Genomic DNA, 25,482 nt, shown 5'->3' on the forward strand with positions numbered 1-25,482 from the left:
GGGTGGGTCAGTGGGGTGCCCCTGCGCACCAGGCGAAAAAGGCCCCAAGCTATGGGGTGGGGGGGTGGGAGCTGGTCAGGAAGCCCAAGTCAAGGTCACACCACTGGTCAGCAGGGAGAACACCTCTATTAAGGGTCCCGAACACACATGCGCCTGGGGACGCAGGGTGGCCTAGGTGAAGAGGCGGACAGTGCCGTCGGCCCCGGAGGAGAAGACCCACGGCTGGGTGGGGTGGAAGGCCACGTCCAGAACGCCCAGGTCTCGGGTCAGCGTGTGCCCCCGCAGCACCTTCACAGGCACCAGCAGTGGGTTCTGCAGCAGATCACTGTGGGGGAGGGGAGAGGGACTCGGGTCAGGGAAGCGCAGCCCCCAGGCCGGGGGGGGGGGGGGGGGGGTTGGGGGGGGGGGCAGGTCCAGCACTCACTTGTACACCATCCCATGGCAGACGATGATGCTCCCGTCGTCGGAGCCAGATGCGAAGAGCGGGTACCGGGCATGGAAGGCCACAGCCCTCAGGGCCTTCTTGTGGTGCCTGCAGGGTGGGGGCTGGGTGAGGGCAAGCTAGGGCAGGGGAGGGACAGGCCAGCACCCACACCCGCATAGGCGCCTCACCTCAGTACCCTGTACGGCTCGCTGGAAAGGTCCAGGTCGAACCACACCAGCTTGCTGTCATAGCTGCCACAGATGACGTTGTCCCCTGGGAGCAGATGGGGTCGTGAGGACCTGCGGGGTGCACGCTCCCCCCCAACACCCCCCCCCCCAACAACGCCCTCACCTGCGGGGTGCACCGCCAGGCTGGACACCCATTTGCAGTTCGGTCTCAGCTTCTTGGTGAGCTCCTGGCGCAGCAGGTGGTAAAGGCGGACGCCACGCTGGGAAGCCACCAGCAGGAAGGGGCGGACAGGGTGGAAGGCCACCCGCTGCACCTGTCCGTGGCTGCGGCGGAAGGGGCTCTGGCTGCGGCGCCGGCTCAGCTGATGGATCAGCACCTGTGTGTGGCCGGCGGCGGCCAGCACCACGGCCATGTAGTCCCCACGCCCGTGCCACGTCACCTGCGTCACTGGCTGCAGGAAGCGACGCTGGCTGAGCTGGGTCCCCCGGCCACCACCGCTTCCCCACCCCACCCCCCCCCGCCCCGCCCATCCTGACCCCGCAGCCCCCACACCTTGCCGTGGGAGACGCGCAGCCGCAGGCCCCTCTGGCGCTCCTCCTCCGAGGCCTCCAGCCAGCTGGCAGGCTGCACGGCGGGCTCCTGGGGCGGGACGAAGGTGCTCAGCAGCTGGTCCGTGCCGCCCACCACTAGCCGGTCCCCCAGGGCCGGATTCAGTAGCAACACCGAGTCCTCTCTGCAGGCCAGAGTGACACACAGCCCCTGAGGCTCGGGCCCGTGCCCGCCACCCCCCCCCCCCCCGGCGCCCCCCGGGGCTTCGCACTTACACTGCCACGGCCACCAGGCAGAGGGTAGGGTGAGGGTTCCAGGCGATGCTCCTCACCACGCCCCCCACGGGCACGGTCCTCATGCAGCGGGCGGTAGCCACCTCCCAGAGCCGCACGGAGCCATCGTCGGAGCCTGGACGCAGCAAACAAGGCCTTCGCCACCTGGTCCTCCCACCCCGGCCCCCCGAGCTGGGAGTGCCCCCACCTCAGGCTCACCTGAAGCCAGCCACTGGCCCTCCGGGGATACGCTAAGGCAGCGGACAAGGTCGCTGTGGCCCCTGTAGACCTACAGAGGAGGAGGAGTAAGGAGACGGACGCACCCACGCACGCACTCCCCCACCCGCCCGACAGCCTACCAGGGCCTGGCACGTGGGGAAAGGCTGCAGGTCCCGCGGCCTCGGCAGTTTAGGGATGAGGTCTTCTGGGTCCACGTTCACCTGGATAGGAGAGCGAACAGTCACCCCATCCCCACGTCCTGTGCCCCTACCCGGGCGCACCTTCCCCCCCCCCCCCCCCCCCCCGCCCACATACCCTCATCTTGCGCTGCCGTGGGCACAGGTAGAGGTCAAGGCAGCGCTCGAACCGTTCCTGGATGAAGCGGCCGTACGCGGGTACGGCCCGCAGGCTCGGGAACCTGTGTGGCAGGAAGTTGAGCCTCCTCTCGCCTGGCTCCTGCTGCTCCCACGCCAGACGCTGCGGAGACAGGGGTGAGCTGGGAGCTCGGGGCCAGGGACGGGGCCCGGTGCCCCCCACCCCCACCCCCCGTGGCGCGAAGCCCACCTCGTCTTCACTGAGCAGGTACTCTGGAGGCGGGTTGTAGGACTCCGCGTGGCCGGGTAGGGCCAGCTTCGGAGCGGGCACGTGCATCTTGTGCCGGCCCAGCACAGCGTCGGGGTCTTCCTGCGCCCACAGGTCATAGAAGCTGGGCGTGGGGTCCTGGGGCCGGCGAGGCTGGATCCAGCCCATCTTGATGGCGTGCACCATGCGAGACACCTGCAAGGGCAGACCGGGTCGGCTCGGGGCACGGGGGGCGTAGGGGCGCACAGCCCCGGATGCAGCGCTGGACCCACCTTCTCCTTCTCCACCAGGGACGGGATGAAGCTGCGCTTGTCAGCGGGGCGGTTGGTCACTGGGTGGACCATCAGGTCCCCGCTGAAGAAGTCCACGGCAGGCTGGAGGAACAGACACAGATGTGTGGGCCGGGGCCCTGCAGCCGCCCCGGACACCCAGGGCGAGCTGCCGCCACCTACCTCATACGGGTCGAAGCTCACGTCCCCAAACTGGCCGCTCTGCAGCCGCCGCACCAGGGCCACCTGCTCGTCCGTCAGCCGCACATCGTGACCCGTCGTCCGGTCCTGCACCGTGCGCCTGGGGAGCCACCTGTCAGAGCCAAGCTCCGGGCCCCCCTGCCCTGACCCCACAGGCCCTGCCCCGAGCCTGCTCACCAGTAATCAGGGTCGTCCATTTTGTCCAGGAACTGGTCCAGCTCGTCACGGGTACGCAGGGGCTTGTAGATGCGCCTGCCGTCCAGGTCATAGCCCACGTGGGGGAAGCCCTCGTACCACTCCAGGGGCACATTGCCCACCGTGTTCCGGATGTCCTGGGGGCAGCAGGCCAGCGCGTCGGCACCGGGCACCCACCGTGCCCACCCCTCCCTTCAAGCTCCCCGAGTCTCAGGCAAGGGTGGGTCCCTAAGGAGGCCGGGGGGACAGTCCCCAGGCACCCTGACACAGGCCCTCTCCCTGGGGTGTGACGTGGCACGGCGGCCAGTGCTGTCCCCCACCGCCCCCCTGACTGGCCCTCAGAGGCGCCGGAGCTGTACCTTCACATTTTCCACTGAAGTGGTGCCAACCCCAGAGCCTCCCCCCTGGATTCCTTGGCCAGGACTCTGGGCAGCCACAGACAAGGGTGACCTCATCGCCCATGGGCTCCCTCCCCTGGTGGGGGCCTTAGGCAAAAACGGGTAGCCACGGGCAGGGACTCAGGGAAGACCCCACAACCCACTCCAAGGGGAGGGAGAAACCACTGCCTTCTGCCCTGCAGACATTCAGGGACCCCCCCCTGCAACCCTCCCTGGTGCTGCCCGCCGCCCCCCCCCCCCCCATCCCAGAGCAGCCACATTCCTGGACACACATTCCTGGTCGAGGCCCCTGCCAGCCACCACCCTCCCTCCGCCCAGCACGGAGACTGCTGCCCAGGCGGCCGCTTCCTGAACAGTGGCCACAGGGGGAGGGGCCCAGATGAGACTGAGCACAGCAGGGAGCCCAAAGGCCCCTTGCAAGGGGCACAGGACCCCCCCGCCCCCCCCCCCCGCCCCGGGCTCTCCCCATCTGCACCTGCCCAGCCCAGCCCTGCCGACTTGTGTACTCCCCTCCCAGCAAGCCCATCTTCCAGGCACACCCCCGTGCCCCTGTCCTCCTCTGCACAGGAGGCGGGGGCTCCCACTCTACACAGGCCCAATTCCAGTCCATGCGGCCATCCCTGTATTGAACACACCCCGGAGCATGCAAAACGGCAATGGCGGGGTGGGGGTGGGGGTGGGGGTGTTCCCAGAGCAGGGATACAGGCAGGAGCTGGGAAAGAGGAGGGTCCCGGGCAGAGAGTAGAGCTGACGCCACAATGTGTGCCACCGGGTGACCCCACACACGACTCCACCCCTCAGGGCTCCTCTGTACCCCCTCCCCACTCTGCCTGGCACAAAAGGCTCAAGCGTACACAGGAGGGAGAGACAGACAAACAGGGTGTGGCCAGGCACCAGGGCCAGGGCATCTGAGTTAACTTGATCGTGCCAGGGGAGAAGACCAGCCTGGGTCGTGGGTCCCACTTGTGACCCACTCCTGCCCACCTCCCCACCCCCCCCCACCCCCGGCTGAGGGAGAGGGAGGGAGCTGCAGGGCCCTGGTACCACCCATCAGGGGATTCCCGCTTCCCCGCGTCCCCAGAGGAAGCGAGATGCTCCAGGCTTCTTCAGCGTGGCGCGAGAAGGCAGAGGGACGAGGGCCCCTGCTCCGTGCGGCCTCCGGGGGCTGGGAGGCGGGGAGGAGGGCGGGCCGGCGCGGGGGAGGGGCCGCCGCCACTATAAAGGCCCGGCCCGCGGCCCAGCTCCAGCCCGGGACGCACACGTGCGCGCGGCGCCGCAGCCGCCACCGCGGGCCACCGAGACCCGCGCCTCCCCGGCCCCCCGGGCGGCCGCGCGGCTGGCGGCATGCGCTGCGCAAGGCGGAGCTGACGGCGCGCCCGCCGGCCCCATGTCCTTCGCCATGCTGCGCTCGGCGCCGCCCGGCCGCTACCTGTACCCCGAGGTGAGCCCGCTGTCGGAGGACGAGGACCGTGGCAGCGAGAGCTCGGGCTCCGACGAGAAGCCCTGCCGCGTGCACGCGGCGCGCTGCGGCCTCCAGGGCACCCGGAGGCGGGCCGGGGGCAGGCGGGCGGGGGGCGGCGCCCCGGGGCCCGGGGGGCGGCCGGGCCGCGAGCCCCGGCAGCGGCACACGGCGAACGCGCGCGAGCGGGACCGCACCAACAGCGTGAACACGGCCTTCACGGCTCTGCGCACGCTCATCCCCACGGAGCCGGCCGACCGCAAGCTCTCCAAGATCGAGACGCTGCGCCTGGCCTCCAGCTACATCTCGCACCTGGGCAACGTGCTGCTGGTGGGCGAGGCCTGCGGCGACGGGCAGCCGTGCCACTCGGGGCCTGCCTTCTTCCACGCTGCGCGCCCCGGCAGCCCCCCGCCGCCGCCCCCACCACCCCCCACCCGCGACGGCGAGAACGCCCAGCCCAAACAGATCTGTACCTTCTGCCTCAGCAACCAGAGAAAGTTGGTGAGTGTCGCCCACCGGGCATCCGTGGGAAGAGAGGCGAGGAGGATGTGGTGGCCCCTGCTTCCGTAGGACCCTAGCTACTACCCACACCTGTTGGGCAGAGAGTGGGGCCAGAGGCAGGCAGAGCGCCCCCCCCCTCCATCCCCACCCACCCCCGGCCACACCTGTGACCTACTGTGCCCCGGGGCCCCGGGGGGGGAGGAGCACAGCAAGGGCCCAGCTGGAGCAGGCAGGGCTGGACCTTCTTGGGCCTTCCCCCCCCCCCCCCAGGGCCACAGGTTCCCACGGGGACCGAAGAGGGCCACCCAGGGTCAGGTGGGGGGATGGGGGGGAAGCGGCAGTCTACGAAGCAGGGAGGCCACTAAAACTGGAAGAGGCTGGGACCAGAGCAGAGTTCAAGCGACTCTGGCCACCCACCCTGTCCCCGAAGGAAGGGGACATCACCCCCCTAATCCGTTGGCCCTGCCACAGCCCCTGGCGCCGGCCTAAGGCTTATCGGGCACCTGCTGCCTCTCCTCCGGCCCTGGCCCACGCCCCTGGGGCTGCCCACTCAGACCTCCGTGTGGCCGTGGGGTCTGCAGACAGGCTGGGGGAGAGGGGCACGTTGCGGGAGCGCTGGCCGGCTGTGATTTACAGCTGCTGCTGCTGCGCTCGGTGGCACCGGAAAAGCAGGGTGAGCAGGGAGAAAACGCGGCGCGGCTTTTCCCGATCCCCATTTCCTCTCCAGACGGCACGCGTGAGCTCCTGGGGCCTGAACATCTGGGAAACTTAATTTTACAGTTTCGGCTGTGCAGCACCGTGCTCTCTTCCCCAAAGTGCACGGGGACGCCGGGGTGAGCGCGGAAGGGGGCGCAGCACCCGCCACCCGAGACAGCACCCAGCGGGGAAGCCCGGGCGCGGGCTGGCACTGGGTCTCCACCCGGGCCCTGACACCACCCCCTCCCCTCTGCAGAGCAAGGACCGAGACAGAAAGACTACGATTCGGAGTTAGAGGCGACGCCGCTGGGCTCTCCACAGAGAGCCCCCCCGTGGACCCGACTCAGGCACAGGCCTCCTGTGAGGGCGCCTCAGGCTCCTCTGGGGCCAATGGACGGACAAGCGGCGGCAGGACTCTGCACTGGCCCAGCTGGCCCAGGTCCACCGGAACCTTCTGTGCTGGCTTCCTACCTGGGTTTTCTTCTGGTCACTACGTGCTGGTATTTTGTGTCTTTGATATGATAATATAAAGTCTGGAAACTTTGTATAATTAAAAACAAAACAATATCGTCCAACCGTGGAAGCACTGTTTTCTGGAAGGTTCAGAATCCAGCCTGAGCCCAGCCCAAGACCACACTCCCAGCTCTCAGGGCGGTCTCTTCATGCCCCATCCTCCCTGGGTCCAGAGGCACCAGCTCCCAGGGAAGGCGTCCACCTTCCAGGGGCTGGGCCGTCCCTCCCAGGCCTGAGCACAGCGAGGTACCTCCTCCCGGCCTGGTGGCTGAAGGAGACGGGTGGGGGAGAGCAAGGCTAGGAAAGGAGAGAGGGAGCCCACTGCCCCACGGCAAGGGACCAAGCAGTCCGGCCTCCACTCCCAGGGCCTGCCTGGCGCCCACACCTCCCCTGCAGGGGTGAGGAATCCAGGGCCGGCAGCACAACCATGCCAAGCCTTGGAGCCTCACCCTTTGCCACGGAGACCCAAAAAGTGGACACTCAGCCAAGAGGCTGAGTGAGGGGCACTGCCGTTGGAGCGGGTCTCCGAGCCCCGGCGGGCCTAAGGGTGCGGGCCAGATGGCACCCATCTGCAGGCACCCCGGGGTGCCCACCCCTGCGGGGGCTGCCCTGGCTCCCCCAGCCCTACACCCAGCCACTTGCAGCGCTGCTCACACGGAAAGGAACCCTGGCCGCCCACCACCCTGCTCCGCCGAGCTCCTCCAAAGGCCCCACCTGCCTGTGAGGAGGGCAATTTCAGGCCCCCTCCCCGAGCTGTGCACAGCTGGCTGACCATTAAAATCCTGCAGGTGACAATTACGGTTTAGTGGCTCCAGCTCTGCTGGCACAGCACAGAAGAAAGGCAGGGGGCGGCCTTCCACGAGCCACCTCCCCCACGCTGGCCAGGCGGGCCAGCAGCCTGACTTCCGGCCAGACCGGGTAGGGAATGGCCGAGGGCGCCAGGTGTCGGCCCTGGGCCCTCCCAGCCCTCAGCACAGGCTCAGGGGCCCCCACTGACACACTCCCCCGGGCCCCGGGGAGAGGCCAGGTGCTAAGGCCCACGTGGGCACCCCAACAGGGCAGGCCCAGAGCTGGCCCCCTCCTCTGCACAGAGGGGCTCCGGGGACCTGCAAAGCAGGAAGTGGTGGAGTAATTCTGGAGGAAATTCTCAAAGCCAGAGCCATTAAGGGCTAGAGGGGGGCTCTGTCCAACGTGATAGAAATATAACAGGATAAAAAGTCACCACGGCAGGTTCCATTCGGAGAGAAACCCAACCCCAAATTTCCTTTCCTTAATCCTGCAGGAGCCTACAGCTGGCCAGAGGAAGGAGGGAGAGGGCAAGCCGGGTCACTGCAGAAGCCCCCACCCCACCCGCCTGCCTGGGGAGCCAGGACCCAGGCCGGAGACACGGGGGTCCAGATGGGGGGCTGAGAAAGGCATCCCCTCTCCTCCCAGGCGGGACCTGGGGGAGGTGTCCAGGGAGGCAGGTGTACCCCAGGATCTTTGTGCTCACCCCCCTGCTTCACCGGGCACCGGGTGCGGTTCTGTGGGGGTGGGGGGAGGAGGCATGGCCCACCTGCCCCTCCCCTACTAGAATCACATCTCCACACCCGAGCCTGGATGGGGGCCGCAGACCCCCCTCATGAAGCCCCCCAAGATGACGAGTACCCGAGCGGGCGCCCACCTTGCGACCACAGCACAGTGCCGCACCCACACACGAGGCCGAGAGCACAAACGGAGGGGACCCCGAGCCCCAGAGCTGACGGGGTGTCAGGAGGACCCTGCGGGGGGTCTTCCGAATCCGGAAAACGGGTGGGAGAAGACAGAAGGATGGTCCCCAGAGACCCAGCCCGTCAGGGCCCAGGGCGCACAGGCCCAGCTCTCCACGGCAGGCCCTGTGACTCCAACAGTGGCTGCAGCTTGGCCGACTCGGGCCTGGGCAGTGGGCCCGGCGCTCCCCGAGCTGCACCGGTAGCAGCGGCGGCGGCGGCGAGGGCCTGGCCCGCCAGCCAACAGGAGAGAGCGGAGGGGCGGGGGAGGAGCGCTCCGTCACCCTTCACTGCTCCAGAAATTCAAACCAGACGGGGGGGCGGGTGGCGGGGGTGGCGGGCCAGCCAGGGCCCGAGCCCAGCAGCCCCACCGGAGTCCGCTCAGCTACTACGGCGGCTGGGCTGGGGCGGCAGGTGCTCTGTGCCCGCTGCAGGCCCTGCCTCCCTCCCAGAAGGCCAGCCTCGTCGTCGTCCACTGAGAGGGACAAAGACCCCGGGTTCCCTGCGTGCGCGCCCCAGAGACAGCTGGAAAGGAGGGGCCGAGCCCGCGCCCTGGGCCAGCAGCCGCCTCTGTGGGCCAAGCTGGGCTGGAAACACTCTGATCGGCCCCGGCTGTCAGCTCCCTGTCCCCGGCCGGGGGAATGAGCTGCTGGCGGCACCACATGATTCATCACCAGGCCTCAGCCCGCAGGCCAGCCGGCCCCCACCCTGCTCAGCACCTGTGGGCTGCCAGGAAGCACATGTGACCCCGCGGGGGCAAGCACCTACCAACCCCTCCAGGTCAGGCACCGAGCTCGGAGTACAGGCTGAGGACACAGACACCCCCGTGCTCTCCTGGGGGGGGGGGGCCTCTGTGCCCCAAGCACAAAAGCCTGTGGGATGAGGCCAGCGGGGGACCCCACCCCCCAGACTGCACCGGACACAAGCGGCAAGCAACAACTGGCTGATGTGTCGGCTGGGATTTTTCCGCTCTCGAGGAGCCCCTCCCCTCCCCCTCCCCAAAGTGGCTGCAGCTGTCAGGACCGCAGATTGGAACTGCAGGTAGGGCGCTGGCCGGCTGCCCACCTCCCTCCCGTGTCTGTCTGCGAGAGAGGAAGCCGGCCCACCTCTGGAATCCTTCACTCTCTCCTCGTTCTGCCTCTCCCACCTGTCCCCTGGGAGCGTGGGGTCAGCCGCCCTCGCTCAGGCTCTCTCTTTTCCCTTGCCCCTCTCCGATTACAATGCCGGCAGTGTTCGCTCCGCTCCCCCTGCACGAAGCTCCCGCCTGTCTCTGAGCACCACTCAGCCTTCCTGAGCCTCGGCCTCTCCTCGCTCCTCCATGGTGTTTAATCTCTGTCAGAGCACCGGGCAGAGGAGGCCGGGCTGTGTGCCCCAGGCTCACCTGCTGCCTCGGAACCCATCGAAGGTTCCAGCAGGATGAGTCCTGGTCCACGGGCCAAAGGGAAGAAAGCCAGGTCCTACTTGGCCTCTTCCCGCCCCAAAGGCCAAAGCCAGGTGAGGAGACCCCAGCAGGGAGCTCGGAGCCACCTTCCCAAACCTCCTCCATCAGACCGCCACTCACGTTTGCTAACCCAGGTAGCAGGGCGCCTCCGCAGAAGCCGACCCCAGACACCATCACCCCCATCTGCCCGTCCCTCTCGAAAGTGCTGCCGGCCAGGCCCGGCCGAGCCATCACGTGCTAGCACAGAGGCCTCCGGCCCACTGCCTGGCCCCCACGGGGTCCACGCGATGGGCAGAGGGTGCCGAAGCTGCCCCAGCTCCCAGGTCCTGGGCTACCCCAGACCCCCACCCACCTGCCCCTCTCCTGGGGCTGATCAAGGTGCAGTGAGCAGTCCCACCTGGGGCCCTCGGACTCTTGACTACCTGCAGGCAGGCGCTCCCAGAAACCCCTCTGGAGTGCTGCGTGTGGGCCCAGGCTGGGGGCCCCCGGCTGAGTGGTGGAGACCCCGTTCCAAGACCCACTATTCAAAGAGCTGCTGCTGCTTCAGGTTGGTCCCCAGAGCTCCACACCTACCCCCGTCCCATCTCCAGCGAGCTCCAGAATCTTACCCCGGAGGACTCACCTCAGCCCCAAGCACTGCCTGCACACAGCCGGCCCCTATCTGTGGCCCCTGTCCCCAGCCCCCTCTGCAGTCACTACCCCCCCCCCCACCACCTTTCCCTCCACAAGCCAGCAGCCACACCTCCAGCCCCAGGGCAAACCCTCAGGTCCCTCCAGGCACTCTCCCACCCACCTGCCCCGCTGGGTTCCTGCTGCCAAGGAAACTGGCTCCAAGTGGGCACGAGCAACAGGCCGGGGCCTCCACCACCCACGTGCCGTGGCTCTGAATCAGCCCCCCCTTCACCTGCCAGCGGCCACACGGGCCCCGCACTGAGAGACCCGGGGCTATCCCTGGACACGTACCACATCCCTCTTAAGGGACAGCTACTTCAGCCACTGCACGCTCCTCACTGCCCCCGCCCCCGCCCCCACCCCCGGGAGGGAATCCTCTCTCCTGAGGAAGGAGGCAGCACGGAGGAGGGGGGGAAGGGGGGGCAGCACTGGGGAGAGGAGGGCGTGCCTCCGACCGGGCACCGCAGGCCTGGCTCAGAGGCGGAGCCGGGCAGAGGCACCGAGGGGCACTCTGCGGTCACAGCCGTCACACCCAGTGCACCCTGTGGCCACCACCTGCAAGGCCGTGGGTCAGACCGGCGGGAAGGGACAGACCAGAGCCTGGCCGGCGGCCCCGCTTGCGGGCCGGCTGTGGGGGTGTCAGGCCGACACGAGCAGGCTGAGCGCCGGGCGCTCTCCACAAACAGCCCGAAACCTGAGCCGACAGGCTCCCGCTGCCAGCAGCGACGCAAGCGCTCGGAGCGCGCGGGCGGCCAGGATGGGCGGGGCGGCGGCCCCGGGAGGAGCGGGAGGCCGCCAGCGCTGGAGGCAGCTGCCGGTTCAGTAGCTGGGAGAAGCCATTAACGGCCGTTTGGCGAGAGAGCAGAGGGGATCGCGGGCTCTGGATGCAGACAGGCCTGGGCTCGTCCCCGCGGGATCCCAAGTTACTTGGAGGCCAGGGCGCCGCGGAGCCGGCCAGGGCTGCAGCCCGGCCCCCGCCCGCCGCGGAGGTCTCTCCGGGCACAGGAGGGTCCCACGGTGGACAGGAGGGGGTCAGGCCCTGGGGCTCAGGGACTGGGATGAGGTGGATGCCTCCCGGTCTCCCTGGCCAGAGTTCAACAGCCACCCCTCACCTCTCACCTCTCGCCGGCCTCAGTTTCTCCCAGCTGCTCGGAACAAAGAGGGGCCCCGATGCCGCGAAGGCCGCCGGCCCCCTCCCCCCACCCCGCCCCACCTCCCCCGGGTCCGGCGGCTGGATGAGATCACGTCTGTGAGGTGCGGTGCCGTGGGAGAGGAGTGAGGTGGACGTGTGGGGGTGGGGTGGACACAGCCCGCGGCTGCTCCGGGCTCCCCCCACTCCAGGCCCCCCGCCAGACCCAGCGGCACGTCCAGGGGACTTGGGCCCCAACGTGGCTTGGGACGTGAGTCTGGGGGACCGAGGAGGGCAAACGTACGGAAACAGGACTCAGACCATCCCACGAGGGTAGACTGCCACTCATCAGTCAGCATCTGGGGTGGGGGGCTCCCCAAAGCCGAGGCCAGCAGTCAGAGGGTCCAGAAGCCCCAGCACACACCAGCTCAGGCCTCAGATCCAGACCCAGGGGTGGGGCGGGGCGGGGCCCAGGGGAAGGGACTCGAGGTGTGGCCACCGCACAGCAGCATCCAAGAAGATTCTCTCTCCCAGGAGCACGAAACCCGTGAGGATGCCTCTGCCGCCGGCCAGAGCCCGAGTGGGGTCCACCCGGTGCCGACCACCTCTAAGCACGCTGCAGGGAGAAGGTGTAGCTCTGACACCAGGAACGTGCCCGGACGGCGGCCCCCGAGCCCTATGCTCTGCGCCGGGTCTGTTCAGGTGCCCGACGGGACCCCTCGCCGCCTGGCCCCCAGGCCTGTTCCCTGAAGCCCATCCCGCTTTGCCAGGATGGCAGAGACACCCACAAAGCCAGCACGGAAGGACCCGGAGCACCCCAGGCACACGTGCTGGTCAGGGAAGCGTCCGCCGGGCCTGGCGCGGCTCCTGAAGGCTGGGCTCTGCCGCCCCCTCGAGCCGCAGGCCGGCTGTGCTGGCAGAGCTCAGGAAGGCGGGCATCGGGCCCCCTCCTGTCACTCACACATATGGGATAGTCATCGCCAGAGGAAGCGGCCCCCGCAGGCCGGGCCGGGAGGAGCGCCTCCCTGTGGGCAGGCCGAGGCCCCTCCCCCGCCTCTGCACTCCATTTACAACCATCATCGATTTCTCAAAATACCAAATATAAAAAAGTAGCCGACAGGATGTGGCTGCCGACAGCCAGAGCCCCTGGGAGGGGGGAGACAGGCAGGGAGCCGCACTGCGCTGGCCCCCCCTCACCGTGTGCGCCCGCTGCTCCGGCCAGGAAACCAATTTATTTTGTTTTGTCTCTGTTCTCTAAACGCACAGAGGCCAGATCGGGCGGGCAGCCAAGGCTCCTGCAGCCGCTGCCAAGAGAGCGTGAGGGTGGGGGTGGAGGCCGAACAGGGGAGGGGGCGCGTGCCTCCCCAGGCCCCGGAACAGCCCCTGACAGGCAGCTCTGGAGGGCCGCTGTCCCTGCAAGCCATGCGCCAAAGCCATCCCCCTGCAGCTCCAAAGAGGCACACACCTGGGCGCCCACCAGGGCCCTGGGAGGCGCGGGGCCACAGCCCTGCCGGTGACTGGGACACACGTGGGAGGGGACAGGCAGGAGGAGATGGCCACCTCCGGGCTCAGAGCTCCTCAGCCTCCAGCCCTCCCACGTCAGGCAGGCCCAGGGAGCTGAGCCTCTGGCCCACACACCGGGGCCTCCGGACGCCAGACTGGGCACCACCTGCCCACCGCCACGCTTGTCCCTTCAGACAACAAACGTGAAGGAGCGACCGGATTCACTGGAGCCACATCAGGCCACTCCTCGAGGACACCGAGGAGAGCGGGGGCGGAACACCCAAAGGCCACCCACCTCCTGCCCTCAGCACCCAGACCCGTCACCCCCCGAGGCCCAGCACAGGCCAGCTGGTGCAACAGAAGCCACCCCTGCCCCGACCCTCTCCGTGCCCACCGAGAGCACAAGCACAGCCTCCGCAGAGCGCACGGGGGACCCCAGCATCAGGGGCCGCCCCACAGACACACCTGGGGGTCTACCGCATCACATCCACCCTCCCTCCTTTCCTAGTGATCCCACACACACTCACCCTCCTGCAGACAGGTGTCCTGACCCCAAAATCGCTCTCCCAAACCACGAGTGGGGCCCCTCACTGTGGCCTGACTCCTCTGTACCCAGCACAGCACAGCCCCCCTGGGGAGGAGGCAAGCCCAGCCCGCACCTCCTCATCAGAGCTGTCTTCCGCGTACTCTTCGAAGCCCTTCGCGCTCGCCACCTCTGTCCTTGGGGAAGGGATGCCAGCCTGTAGAGAGAAGGGACAATTGTTATGTCAGGATGTGATGCCCTCTAACCTCGGACAGAGCCCAGGCCCGAAGTCCCTTGGCCCCTCCTTGGGACTGGAGGCTCGGGAACAAACCATCCCTCTTGCTGATGCTGAGGCCGAGGTTCCCGCCGCCCCCAATCTCTAGGCAGTTCCAACCTGGCCCTGGGCCTCAAGACAAGATCAGGGTCACCCCAGGTCTAAGCAGGCCTCACGGGCCTCACCTGGGGTCCTGTCAAGGGCCAGCCCCGTCACTACATTCAAGTTCCTCCAAGGAAGGACCCCAGGGAAGGGCTGACACCTGGTGCCAGACCGGAAAAGGAACAGTCAGCAACAAAGCCACCAGCTGAGGGCCTGGCCACCCCCGCACCAGTTAACGAAAAAAACCGGCTGCAGGGCTCCTGGCCCGACAGCCCCTACCCAGGCCTGCCAGGTTCAGGAGAGCCCAGGGTCCAGGGGCAAGGTGGGAGAGGCCACTCGGGGGCAGCAAGTGAGGGCAGGGCAGGGGGGTTACCCACACCCAGGCCAGCCGCTCTGGAGGCAGGCCTGTGGCACCTGCTGCTGGTGGTCACGAGGCCACAGCCGGCTCACTCCTAGGGCAAGACCCTTCTCCCAAGGCGGCCTCCGGTCTGCAGCAGCTGAGAGAGAGGCGCCCCCTAACCTGCAGAACGCTGCGGGGGACACAGCCCTCTGGCACCCACCCCACCCACGTGTCCACGGCCCCAGGCTGACCCCGGTCCACCAGGTCAGTGAGTGGGCGCCACTGAACGTTCACACCCTAACCTGGAAAACAGATCCTTCCCTCACGGGGTGGGGGGATCGGGTGTACCGGAACCAGGACTAATGGGGAAAACAGCCCTACCTCTCACTCCTGGGCGCAGTAAAGTACTCTGGAGCAGGAGCCCCCGAGCGCAGCACCCCCGCCAGAGCCCCGCTCCCCCTGACCGGGCAAGAGCCAAGGGCCTGCGAGGCGGCTCTTCCTCTCGCCTGTTTTTTCCCTCAGTATAAGGAGGGTGGGAGACTAAGTTTTTCTCCAGGCCAGGAACAAGGCGGGATTCGGTTTCCATGTCTCCCCCACCCCGCTCCCCATGCTGCACGCGCTGTGGGAGCCGTGCCCGCTAAAAGTGGGTCAGCGCCGCCTGATGGGTGCGGGCCGTGGGTGGGGGGCAGGGAGGGCCCAGAGCTCTCCTCCCATCCTTGCCCAAATGGAGCTCCACCTGCAGCAGCGGCCCGGGGGCACACCTGCCCCAGGCTCAGGGCCGGGCACCAGGCCTCCTCAGCAAGTGCCCCCAATGCCAGGCCACGGCCAGCAGGTCCACGGTGGCAGCCCCGGCCAGGCTCCACGGCCGCCCACAGCACCAGGCCTGCTGATGCTCTCCAGCAGCACTGAACCCTGCAGAGCCCTACATCGCCTGCGCCTCAGGCCATGGTCATGGGGTCCCCTTGTCCTCCAGCACACCCCACATCGTCCTGTGCTGGGTGTGGCCAGCGCCCCGGGCAAGCGTGCAGGCACAGGGAGCCAGAGACAGGCCGGTCCCCGGCAAGGAGGGGGCGCAGGGAGCCAGAGACAGGCCGGACCCGGCAAGGAGGGGCACCCCAGCAGCGGGCAGCAAGTTCCCACACAAAAGAGCTGGACCCCCAGCCCTCCTTGGTCTCTCTCCAGAAGTGGTGCTGCAGGCAGCACGGTGGCCACCAGGGGGCAGCAGAGGCGCGGGCGCAGCCCAGCTCCAGGATCCAGGGGCGGCTGCGGGAGCGACCCCTTCACAGCCTGGAGACCCTTTGCTGGGCATTCAGGAAAAGGAAAATTTTAAAAGACAACTTAAAAGGAACGTGAAACACGAAAGGACGCGAACCCAAGAATGGGGGCCCCACCACCCTTGCCTCCTGTCTCTCACTCGGCGCAGCCCTGACTGCCAGCGTCGGAGACCCCTGGTCCTCAGGCACAGAATCCAGGAGGTGGGGGTCTGCCCAGACCCACACCGTCTGCAGGACACGAGCACCCACCTCAAGACAGGCTCAGCCCTGCGTGGCACTGCCCCCTCAATGTGCCCACATTGGACACATTGGTGGAGACAGAGAGAGGCAGCCTTCTGTCGACGAGCGCCCCCCACCCCCCTGACCAGGGCACAGCAGGAGCGAAGGGCAGACCCGTGTACAGTGGCGCGAGGAACTGTGGGGCATCAGCAAAGAGGCCAGCAGCAGGCAGGCAGTCCGGGGGCCAGTGTCCAGGCAGGGCCAGAGGCACGCAAGGGCACGCCGAGCACTAGGGAGAGGGAGGCCGTGTCGACAGCTGGGCAGCAGGCCGGGACCACCTCGGAGCAGAACAAGCGGCGGGCACCCCTGGGTGAAGGGCCACGGGGCAGACAGCACTGGGAGCCCGGGTCAGGCCGTGTCCCCGAATCCTGGGCGGCCTCTGGACCTGGTCCTCAGGGGAACTCGCTCCTGCTTCTCTACCCACCCCCAAGACTGTAACACACCGTGAAGACCGAGGCAGGGGCCCCGAAGGGGTTCTGGCAGCCCAAATGGCATCTCATTGCAGCTGCAACAGACCCAGCCTGGCCACACCCCACTGCCACCGCCAAGCACGCAGGTGTCAACACAGGCTCCCCGACCTCCCGACGCGGGCTGCGCTGGCTCAGACTAGGTCAGCCAAGCTGAAACTTTGCTCCCTGCACGGCCCTCCCTGCGGGGTCCCAGGCAGGACTGCTCACAAGAGGGTGCTGTCAAGAGACTCAGAAGAAAGGAAACAGCAGCCACCACACCCTGAAGGTCCACAGGAGGTGTGCCAGGCTCGGGAGTGTCCCTGACACCTCGGAGCAGGGGTCACATCCAGAGCGCTACTGGTAACACATGTTCTCAGCGACCCAGGGGAGGAGCAAAGACCCCGTGCACAAAGGAGCCTCCAAGAACCTGATCCGCAGACCCTCCGGACTGGCCCTCGCTGCTGTGGAGCCTCCTCAGGGCCCAGCTCAGGGAAGGGCCAGGGTCGAAGAGCTCCGTGCACACGCCCGTCCGCGCACATGCCAGTCTGACCAGGAGCACGGACTGACGCCAAGGAGGTACACATGTTAGAGAACATGCACCACCGGGGCCCGCCAAGGCCAGAGAGAACGTGAGATAAGAACACCCCTCATTTCTCAGAGAAAAAGGAGGGAGACTCGGGGCCAGGGTCATGTCCCGGAGCAGGACCCGGCCCAGCACAAGGAGATGGTTGCCCTTGCCTGGCCAACATCAGGACACCAGAGACCGCTGACCACGCAGGGCGACCCGCTTCCCCATTTACAACAGAAAAACTGAGTGGGACTCGAAGCCACCGCTGCACGTGGCCGCAGGGGAGGAGGCCGAGGACCTGCCGGCACCTAGACCTGATTCACACGAGACCCTCGGGCCGAGGCCACGGCCAACACGGCCACGAGGTAAGGGTCCGAGAGGGATGGCGGGGGTGGACGCTGTAGCTGTTCCAAACCATAGCTGTAAATCTTTGACTTCCCTCCCACCAAGGGGCAGTCTACGTGCCCCCTCCCCAAATCTGAGTGGGCTTGTGGCCGGCTCACCTGTCCGAGGAGAGCAGCCCCGACTGACAATGCATGAGTTCTGGATCCACACCATGAAGCTCCTGCACATCTGCCCCATATAACAGACAGCCTGTCCTCAGAGCCCCGACGGTGGGGACGTCCCAGACGGGCAGACAGACTTGCCCAGTGAGTGCCCATCATGCAGGTTGCCCCAGCCTGGACACGAGTGGAGAGGCCCCAGATTTCTTCCTCAGGACCCTCACCTGAGCCCCCCAAACGAGGGGTGTGATGACTGATGGTCCTGCTAGACAGAACATACCAGAACCCTGGAGGGACACGGCTGAGGGAGGCTGTGGGACCCCCCCAATCCCACTGACGATGTCACCCGGACACGACAGCTCCTCACCCTGCCTGAACTCTGATCCCCAGAAATGAGAGTGCCACAGAATGTGTCATGCCTGGAGGTGGCAGGGCAGGTGGAGGAACCACTGCCTCCCCTCCCCCACGGGGCCGCATCCTCGCTCCTATGGTAGGCGCTCCATTAACTAGCTGGTGACAGTCATCGGATGTGCCCCCAGCTGCCTCCCACAAGCCACAGCTCCACCGGTGCCAAGACCCAGGCGGGCCCCTTCTGCCCGCAGGTCTGCAGCACACAACAGGCAGAACTCTTCCTGAAATACCTACAGAACACTACTCACAGGCACGATCACTTGTATGGTCACATTCTTGAATGCGGTGAGCAGACTAATGAGCCAACAATGGGAACTTCTGAACGAAAGGAAACAAAGTAGGAAAACCCCACGTAAATAAGGACCCAAGTAAACACAACAAGGAGGAAAAATGGGTCCTAAACAAGCACAAAAGGGTAAGACGACTTTCAATACACAAATCCACTCAACACAAGTAGTCCAGAAGCAGCACGAAGACCTCACCTTTCCCAGGGGACCGCAGAGAGCTGCTGGGGAGGACGCCGGCAAGGGAGCACGCTCCTGCCTGCCAAGCAGGAAGCCAGGGATCCGGGAACAGGGAGGGCAGGGGTCGGCGTGCTGGGGACGGGGGGAGCCTGAGGAAGCTCCCCATGCCTGAGAGTGGACACAGGAGGGACGCAGGCAGGCGGCCGAGAGCCAGGGAGAAGCTGGGCGGGGGGGGTGGGGCAGAGGTGACACCCGGCACACAGGGAACACGCAGCACGGGGCCCCTCTACAGCCTCCTTCAGTGACGTGTGTGCCGAGGACTGTCCGGCTGGGGCAGGCTTGCAGACGCGCCGTGCACAGAGTGAGGGGCAGGGGCTGGGCCCCACCTCGGCCTTGAGCTGGAGCCCGTGGGGAGCAGAGGGCGGGGCTCGGGGAGGGGATGCAAGGCCCCCAACGCCAGGGGTCCGCGTGGCACTCCCTGACCCACGTGAAGGGGAACAGAAGTGGGGCCTGCAGAGCCTGACCTTCGAGAAATAGGACAGTGATGGAAACTGTGTCTTGGGGGGCACACAGCCGGAACCATGCTCCCAGAAACACAGGAAAAGATGCCTCGTTCCCAACTTAAGAAAAAAAATCACAGTGCAACACGAGGCCACTTTCCACGTATTAGAGTAAGAAAACACTGAGGTTTCACCACGCACGGTCTCAGCGGGATGGGAAACAGGTGCCTCGGGGGGTGTGGCGAGTTCAAATAGCACACTTTCCTTCCGCTAAAAACGCATCGGCCTTTGCCCCAGAGATGCTTCCCGGAACGTATCCGAAAACCTGCTTGCACGTGCAAGCAAATGACCACCGGGACAGCACAAGGTCACAAGTGCCCACCCACCGGCGGCCCGTGCACGCTGCAGGCACCGCGCGCGAGGGTGGTCCTGAGACAGAGAGAAGAGCAGGCCAGAAGACGGCGGTTAGGAAGCCATCAGACACGACACCAACGGGCGCCTGGATGTGCGAAGAACACCCTGGAGAGACCCAGGGACCGGAAACAGTCCTCACCCTCGTGCAGGAGCAGAAGGCAGGCCAGGGCGGGAGGAACGACCCTCAGGAGCTCCCGAGCGAGCGCTCTGCTGTGTCCCTTCCATGCACGTCACATATTCCACGCAACCCTAACAAAGTAGTGGACACATCTGCACGGCCACCAAACCCCCAGGAGGAAGTGGAGGAGGAGCTCGCCGATGGTGGCACCCAGGGCAGCCAGACACCGAAGTGGGTGACCCTGAGCACCTGGGCCACGTAACCCCATCTCTCCCCATGGGAAAGGAAGGTGGACACTCAGGGCAGTCTCCAGAGAACATGCCTGTGACCACCTGGCCATCCACGATCACGTGTGGAGGGTCCCAGCAGGATGTGCGTGGCCTGCCCGGGATGGCCTGTGGCAGCCACACGTGGAACCCGTGGACGGACTTATGGGGCAGGGTCCCCGGACAATGACCTATCAGCCCCATACCTCCCAGAACCATTAGGCAAATACGGCAGCCCCCGCCTGCACAGGTACTCGGCAGCCTGCGTCACTTGATCGGTGTGTCTGGGCCAGGGGGCATGAGAGACAGTCGGAAAAGCCCAGAGGACCGTACCCACAATTAGCACCTATTTCCTGCTGGCCTCTGCCCCAGGATGTGTGTCCTTGATGTGACATTAGAACGCAGCCTGACAATGAGGCAGGATGCCCTTCAGACACGTGAAGCAGTGTGGCCACCTGCTTCCTTGGAAGTGGGGGGAGCCTGGAGACAGCTTGTGTACAGGAAGCGGAAGAAACGGCGACGGGAGCCAAGTCACAGACGGGAGCACGCAGCGGGCAGAGAAGTTACTGCAAAGCCTCACGGCACAGTGGCCGTCAGCACCTAGGAAGAACCAAGCCCCAGGAAGGAGGCACCGGAGCGGGAGGGAGAGCGGAAGAACATTGTGCTTGGTCGTACAAGCTGGAGTGGGTCCCTGGGAAAACGCCACTTCGACCTGGCAAGCAGCTCACCTACAGCCACTGTTTGCAAGACCACAGAGGCGGCCACGGCCAGAAGCCAGAGAACGCTGGGGCTTCCTGTTAAAAAGCTGGGACACCCGGCAAAGACACGAGCAGAAGCTGGCGTCACTGCTGGCAGGGGCCCATAGAGCTGACAGTGGTAGGGACACCGATTCTAGAAGCTGCTCAACGGAAGTGGGTCTTGGGTTGATGGCCCGTGCGGGTGGCAGGAACACCTTGTCAAGACAGGTGGACATCTTGACAAAAGCCTCCATGGTGTGACAGGTAGCAGGCCCCTAGCTACAGCAGGTGAAACCCCGAGAGGACCTTGACCCAGCCACCATCATAGGGCTTCAGACGGTGGAGTGCAGGCCTGACCGGGGCTGTCACGGGGGCCACTCTGGATGCCCCATACGGCCACGTTCGGGCAGATAGGAACACACGGGAAGCGGTGATTGGCTGCTGGCTCAGTTTCTGGCCACGAGGCTACGTGCTGCAGTCGGGGCTCAGACCATCCAAAGAGGGGGTGTGGGCAGAAAACGCGGAGGGGGAACCAGCTCAACCAGGTGGATGGGTGTGAAAGGCTTGAGGAACAGGTGGAAAAAAGGAGAGACAGAGAGATTTCCACTAAGCGAGAGAACACTCCCCCCACACCTCAATCCCCTCTCTCTGCCTCGAGGAGTTCAAACCTAAGCGTGACAACTGTGATTAGAACAGGAAGTGCTCCAATACAGGCCACCTGTACCCCTCAATGAAAGCATAAAGAAGCCAGAGATGTGAACACTGACTGGCACAGGGCAGGGCAGGACCCTGAGGTGGCCATCCAGGGTGTGTGTGGGACTCAGAACCGCTCATGGCTCATGGGTCTCGTGTCCAGGACTGCCCACAAGAGACAGGGATGGCCTTATGGCCTGGGCGTGAGCAGGAAGGAGGGACACCTCCCAGGCAGGAGACGAGGAGGGTGAAGTCCTGAAGCCGCCCCCGCACGGCACACACCGGAGGGGCCCCGGTCCCGGCTTCAAGTGGGGGGCAGGCCAGGCTGCCGCAGAGCCAGCTCCCCCGGACGGAGGGCTGCGCCCCACCTTCTGACAAGGGAAGGCATCTGCTCTCTCCTGGGCTGTGGCCTCAGTCCCTGCTGGATGGCCCGGCAAGCAGACCGAGAAGGCGGCCCTGCAGGGAACACCCGGCCATGTTGGCACAGAAACCTGAGAAGGACCCATGTGGACAAGCACGTGCCCAGCAGCTCAGAAGGGACGGAGCGTGGGCACACGCAGAATGCGCCCCTTCCATCAGACCCCCTGGACATCCTCTTGAGGTACCTGCACTGTTACCTCATTTAGAGAACTTAAAAAAAAATTTCCATTAAAGGGGCGCCCGGGCAGTTCAGTCATTTGAGTGTCTGACTTCATTTGTCTGACCTGACTTCAGGTCATCAACTCGCTTTCATGGGCTTGAGCTCCACGTCGGGCTCTGTGCTGACAGCTCAGAGCCCGGAGCCTGCTTCAGATTCTGTGTCTCCCTCTCTCTGCCCCCGCCAACCCCCGCTCACATTCTCTCTCAAAAATTAATAAAGGTTAAAAAAAAAAAAAAAAAAGAAAGAAATGTTTATTAAAAAAGTTACTTAATTTTTTTTAGGTAGGCTCCACACCCAACACAGGGCTTGAACTCAGGACCTAGATCAAGACTGTGTGCTCTCTATTGACTGAGTCAGCCAAGTGCCCCAAAAGTTATTTAACTTTTTTTTTTTTAATTTTTTTTTTTCAACGTTTATTTATTTTTGGGACAGAGAGAGACAGAGCATGAACAGGGGAGGGGCAGAGAGAGAGGGAGACACAGAATCGGAAACAGGCTCCAGGCTCTGAGCCATCAGCCCAGAGCCTGACGCGGGGCTCAAACTCCCGGACCACGAGATCGTGACCCGGCTGAAGTCGGACGCTTAACCGACTGCGCCACCCAGGTGCCCCAGTTATTTAACTTTTAAAAATTACTTTTGAAATTCTGTTTATAAACAAAGACAAAAAACCCTTTGTAAAAAAAAAAAAAAAAAAAAAAAAAATGGGGGGACGCCCGGGTGGCTCCGTCGGTTAATCATCTGACTTCAGCTTAGTTGATGATCTCACGGTTGAGTTCGAGCCCTGCGTCAGGCTCTGTGCTGTAAGCACGGAGCCTAATTTGGATCCTCTTTCCTTCTCTCTCTGCCCCTCCCCAACTTGCATGCGCATGGGCTCCCTCTCTCTCTCTCTTTCCCTCCCTCCCTCAAGTAAAAATACACTTTAAAAAATTTTTTTTCAAAAAAAAAAATTGGGGCACCTAGCTGGCTCTATCTGTAGAGCATGTGACTTGATCTCAGGGTCATGAGTTCAAGCCCCACGTTGGGTGTGTAACCTGCTTAAAAAATACGTTAATTAATTAAATTAAATAAATATGTCAGTGTGTGGACCCTTAATTTTAAAAGGAGGAGAAAAGACACGGGAAGGTGATGAAACTGTTAGCTGTGGTCACGAACCACAGCAAAGGCAGGGAATGAGAACTCCCGCTCTGTACCGAACAGTGCTGAGAAAACATTCAATTTTTGTCAAGAAAGTGTATCTTGTAATATTTTCAAATGTTTATATATCTTTGAGAGAGGACACGCACAATGCTCAAACAGGGGAGGGGCAGGGAGAGAGGGGACAGGGGATCTGGGGCAGGCTCCACGCTGTCAGCACAGAGCCCCAAACTGGGCTTGAACTCACGAACCATGAGATCATGACCCGAGCAAAAGTCAGATGCTTAACGGACGGAGCCACCCAGGCGCCCCTATTTTATAATTTTATAAAGTTAAAAAGAGGGAAAAATCGTTGGCCATCACCCTACAAACCATGGTCAGTACAGTAAACACATCTCTCCCTGCACACCAGCATTACAACTAAGGCTTGAGCGAGTGGAAGGTTGAAATGTGACTTTAAATCTTTTCTTCCCAGGAAACAGGACAAGCACGGCTTTTTGGTTTCTATTATGGGGGTGGACTTCTGTATGACTCAAAGTCGTAACTTCCAGAACACCAGACCCACTGGAAATATAGTTCTAAACTACTTTCTACAACATTCCAGGGGCGCCAGGGTGGCTGTCCATTGAGTGTCTGACTCTTGATTTCGGCTCAGGTCCTGATCTCAGGGTCGTGAGTTCGAGCCCCACCTGGGGCTCAGTGCTGACAGCAGGGAGCCCACTTGTGATAGTCGCTCTCTCAAAATAAATAAATAAACTTTTAAAACCAGTAACTAAAACACTCCAAACAGCTCATGTCATATTTTAGTTTAAGCTTTTCTCTCATTTTTCTCGCTTGAGACAAGAGCTGAAGTACCCCTTCCCCATCACCACAGGGGTGGGCACGATGCCGAAGCGTCAACCGGCAAGGCCCTCTGGGGCCAGGCTCGAGTGGAACGGCGCTCCTGTCGGGCCGGCTCCCTCATGTGTGTCCTGGCAGCTCCCCGCCAGACAGTCTCTTGCGCATGAATCCCCACCTCAGGCTTTGCCCCTGGGAAACCCAGGCTACGACTGAGTCTAGCAGAGAGGGCTGAGTCCTATGGAAAGGTGACGTCAGAATCATCTGAGGGGGAGGCCCAGGGAGGTGGACTTTTCGAGTTCCTGAGAACAGAGCGCATAACTGTGAAAAACAGCACCCGACTCCGAGCGCTCCAGCTCCAACCAGGAAGCCCGAAAACAGCAGTGAGGACGCTGAGAGCCCGAGGCCTGGGGGTCGCTTTCTTTCCTGGCCACCTTCATGCCAGAAGGGCCCACCAGGAGGCTCCTCACTCACCCACCTGCACCTGCTGCCCAGAGGTCTCCTCCATCCTGCTGTGGCTGTCATCACCGCTGGCCCCATCCTCTCCCTCGGCTGGGTCATCCTCACTGCTGTCGCTGCCGGAATCCTGCAGGCCTGAGAACACGCTCTCCTCGCTCTCAGACAGGCCAGAATCACTGCCATCCCGGAGGCTGGCAGCCGACGCGGAGACGAGGGCGGTCTGCAAGAAGCAGTGTTGGTGACAGCCAGGTGTCCAACCCACCCTCCGCCCACCAGGCGCCCTGCTTGCCGACCGCTGGCTCTGTGTGGCCAGCCTCCAAGGCCACAGCCCTCAGGCTTCTTCAGCAGAGCTCTGCTCACCAGACAGCATCTCATCCCTAACTCTGCAGGACACGGCATACAGTTCGTGACCTGGTCACTGCCTTTACCAGAAAAGGTTGAACCACAGGAAATCGTACACCTTGAGGAAGCACTTAAGCACAGAGTCGCGGACTCGCTATTTCTTAACAGTTTGCAACTCCCTCACCTTCTTGGACACATAAAAGTTACCCCACGGTACGCGACCTAGTTACCACGGACACGACCCTGCTACAGCTCACCGCACCGTCTACCTCTGGCGTTTACTCAGGTGCACAGTGATGACAGCAAACAAATACCGCAAAGGCAAACAGCTCCTCGAAGTACGGACCAGGCGGTGGAAGCAACCAAGTCTGGTGCCCACAGCTACGTCCTGGTAGGGCAGGAGGGCACCCGACCAGGTGATGGGGGAGCCTGATGACACAGCTAAGTGGGGTCGGTTGAGAAAGGCTGACCTGTACATGCCTCCTAACACTTTCTACAACCCAGATGTAATGACATCACGCAACCGACCTGGGGTTAGCTGGACAGCAGGCGTGGCCGTGAGTCCACTTAAAATCATGTCCAATGCAGTAAACCCCGGGTTCCAGGCAGGCTCTTTCAATCCCGTCTCTTACCTTCAGAATACGCCTATCGCATTAAGCGCCGTGTAGATGTGTAGATATTTACACAACGGCAGGACGCATAATTCAAAGGGTCTGAGAGGCTGCTGCACAGATGCCACCTCTACTCCGCCTCCCACCCCAGCCACCCCCTGCGCAGGTGCTTGCTGCCCAAGGACGCTCGCCACGAGGCCACCTCCAGCAGGGGACAGACGGCCCCTTCTTTCTCGCATCCCCGGGCCCGCAGCGCGCCGGGCGGCCTCGCCGTGTGCCGAAGAGCCACCACGTGCGGCCACAGGCCCCGCCGCCCGACCCCGCCGCCCGGCCCCGTCCCCGTCCCCGCTGTCACCTCCTCCGGCTCCAACTCCGGCTCGGGCTCCGACGGCCGCTTCCCAGGCCGCGTCCCAGTGGCCGCCGCACGCCCCGCGCCCCGAGCACCCGCCATGCTACCCGGCTCGTCCGGACCCGCGCCGCCACTTCCGGCAGCGCCGGCAGCGTGGGGACTGGGGGCGGGGCCTGCGGGGTCAGGGGGCGCGGCCGGTCCCGCCCCGCCCGGGCCGATTGGTGGGGCGGGGCGG

At 64.4% G+C, this 25,482-nt stretch overlaps 2 protein-coding genes across 4 annotated transcripts; one reads left to right on the forward strand and one right to left on the reverse strand.

The window, feature by feature from the left end:
- Nucleotides 1-107: 107 nt before the first annotated feature.
- On the reverse strand, nucleotides 108-25,419 carry BOP1 (BOP1 ribosomal biogenesis factor). 2 transcript variants are annotated; one of them, XM_043602068.1, is made up of 16 exons: nucleotides 25,254-25,419; nucleotides 23,965-24,165; nucleotides 13,620-13,700; nucleotides 2,883-3,037; nucleotides 2,688-2,805; nucleotides 2,508-2,609; nucleotides 2,218-2,430; nucleotides 1,969-2,130; nucleotides 1,794-1,874; nucleotides 1,654-1,723; nucleotides 1,438-1,570; nucleotides 1,166-1,346; nucleotides 776-1,064; nucleotides 613-697; nucleotides 425-532; nucleotides 108-325 (listed from the first exon to the last, which is right to left on the reverse strand). In XM_043602068.1, exons 1-16 carry the CDS (start codon nucleotides 25,347-25,349, stop codon nucleotides 172-174), a joined length of 2,229 nt encoding a protein of 742 aa, XP_043458003.1. In that variant the 5' UTR covers nucleotides 25,350-25,419; the 3' UTR covers nucleotides 108-171. The 2 variants fall into 2 exon arrangements, with proteins under 2 accessions (XP_043458003.1, XP_043458004.1); XM_043602069.1 differs by lacking the exon at nucleotides 23,965-24,165 and having other exon boundaries at nucleotides 25,254-25,410.
- SCX (scleraxis bHLH transcription factor) lies at nucleotides 4,549-6,529 on the forward strand. 2 transcript variants are annotated; one of them, XR_006300645.1, is made up of 3 exons: nucleotides 4,551-5,258; nucleotides 5,986-6,091; nucleotides 6,211-6,529. XR_006300645.1 is itself a non-coding variant. In XM_043602079.1 (2 exons), the coding sequence occupies exons 1-2, from the start codon at nucleotides 4,686-4,688 to the stop codon at nucleotides 6,247-6,249; spliced, it is 612 nt and encodes a 203-aa protein (XP_043458014.1). In that variant the 5' UTR covers nucleotides 4,549-4,685; the 3' UTR covers nucleotides 6,250-6,529. The 2 variants fall into 2 exon arrangements, 1 of the variants encoding a protein (XP_043458014.1); XM_043602079.1 differs by lacking the exon at nucleotides 5,986-6,091 and having other exon boundaries at nucleotides 4,549-5,258.
- Nucleotides 25,420-25,482: the final 63 nt, after the last annotated feature.

The sequence above is a fragment of the Prionailurus bengalensis genome, chromosome F2, assembly GCF_016509475.1.
Source record: "Prionailurus bengalensis isolate Pbe53 chromosome F2, Fcat_Pben_1.1_paternal_pri, whole genome shotgun sequence".
NCBI classification, from domain to species: Eukaryota; Metazoa; Chordata; class Mammalia; order Carnivora; family Felidae; genus Prionailurus; species Prionailurus bengalensis.

Coding starts and splice junctions, on each gene's coding strand:
- SCX (XM_043602079.1), top strand. CDS start 4,686: ATGTCCTTCGCCATGCTGCGCTCGGCGCCGCCCGGCCGCTACCTGTAC. Junction 5,259..6,210: donor TCAGCAACCAGAGAAAGTTG/GTGAGTGTCGCC, acceptor TCCCCTCTGCAG/AGCAAGGACCGAGACAGAAA.
- BOP1 (XM_043602068.1), bottom strand. CDS start 25,349: ATGGCGGGTGCTCGGGGCGCGGGGCGTGCGGCGGCCACTGGGACGCGG. Junction 1,347..1,437: donor TGCCTGGTGGCCGTGGCAGT/GTAAGTGCGAAG, acceptor TCTGGCCTGCAG/AGAGGACTCGGTGTTGCTAC. Junction 533..612: donor GAGCCGTACAGGGTACTGAG/GTGAGGCGCCTA, acceptor CCCACCCTGCAG/GCACCACAAGAAGGCCCTGA.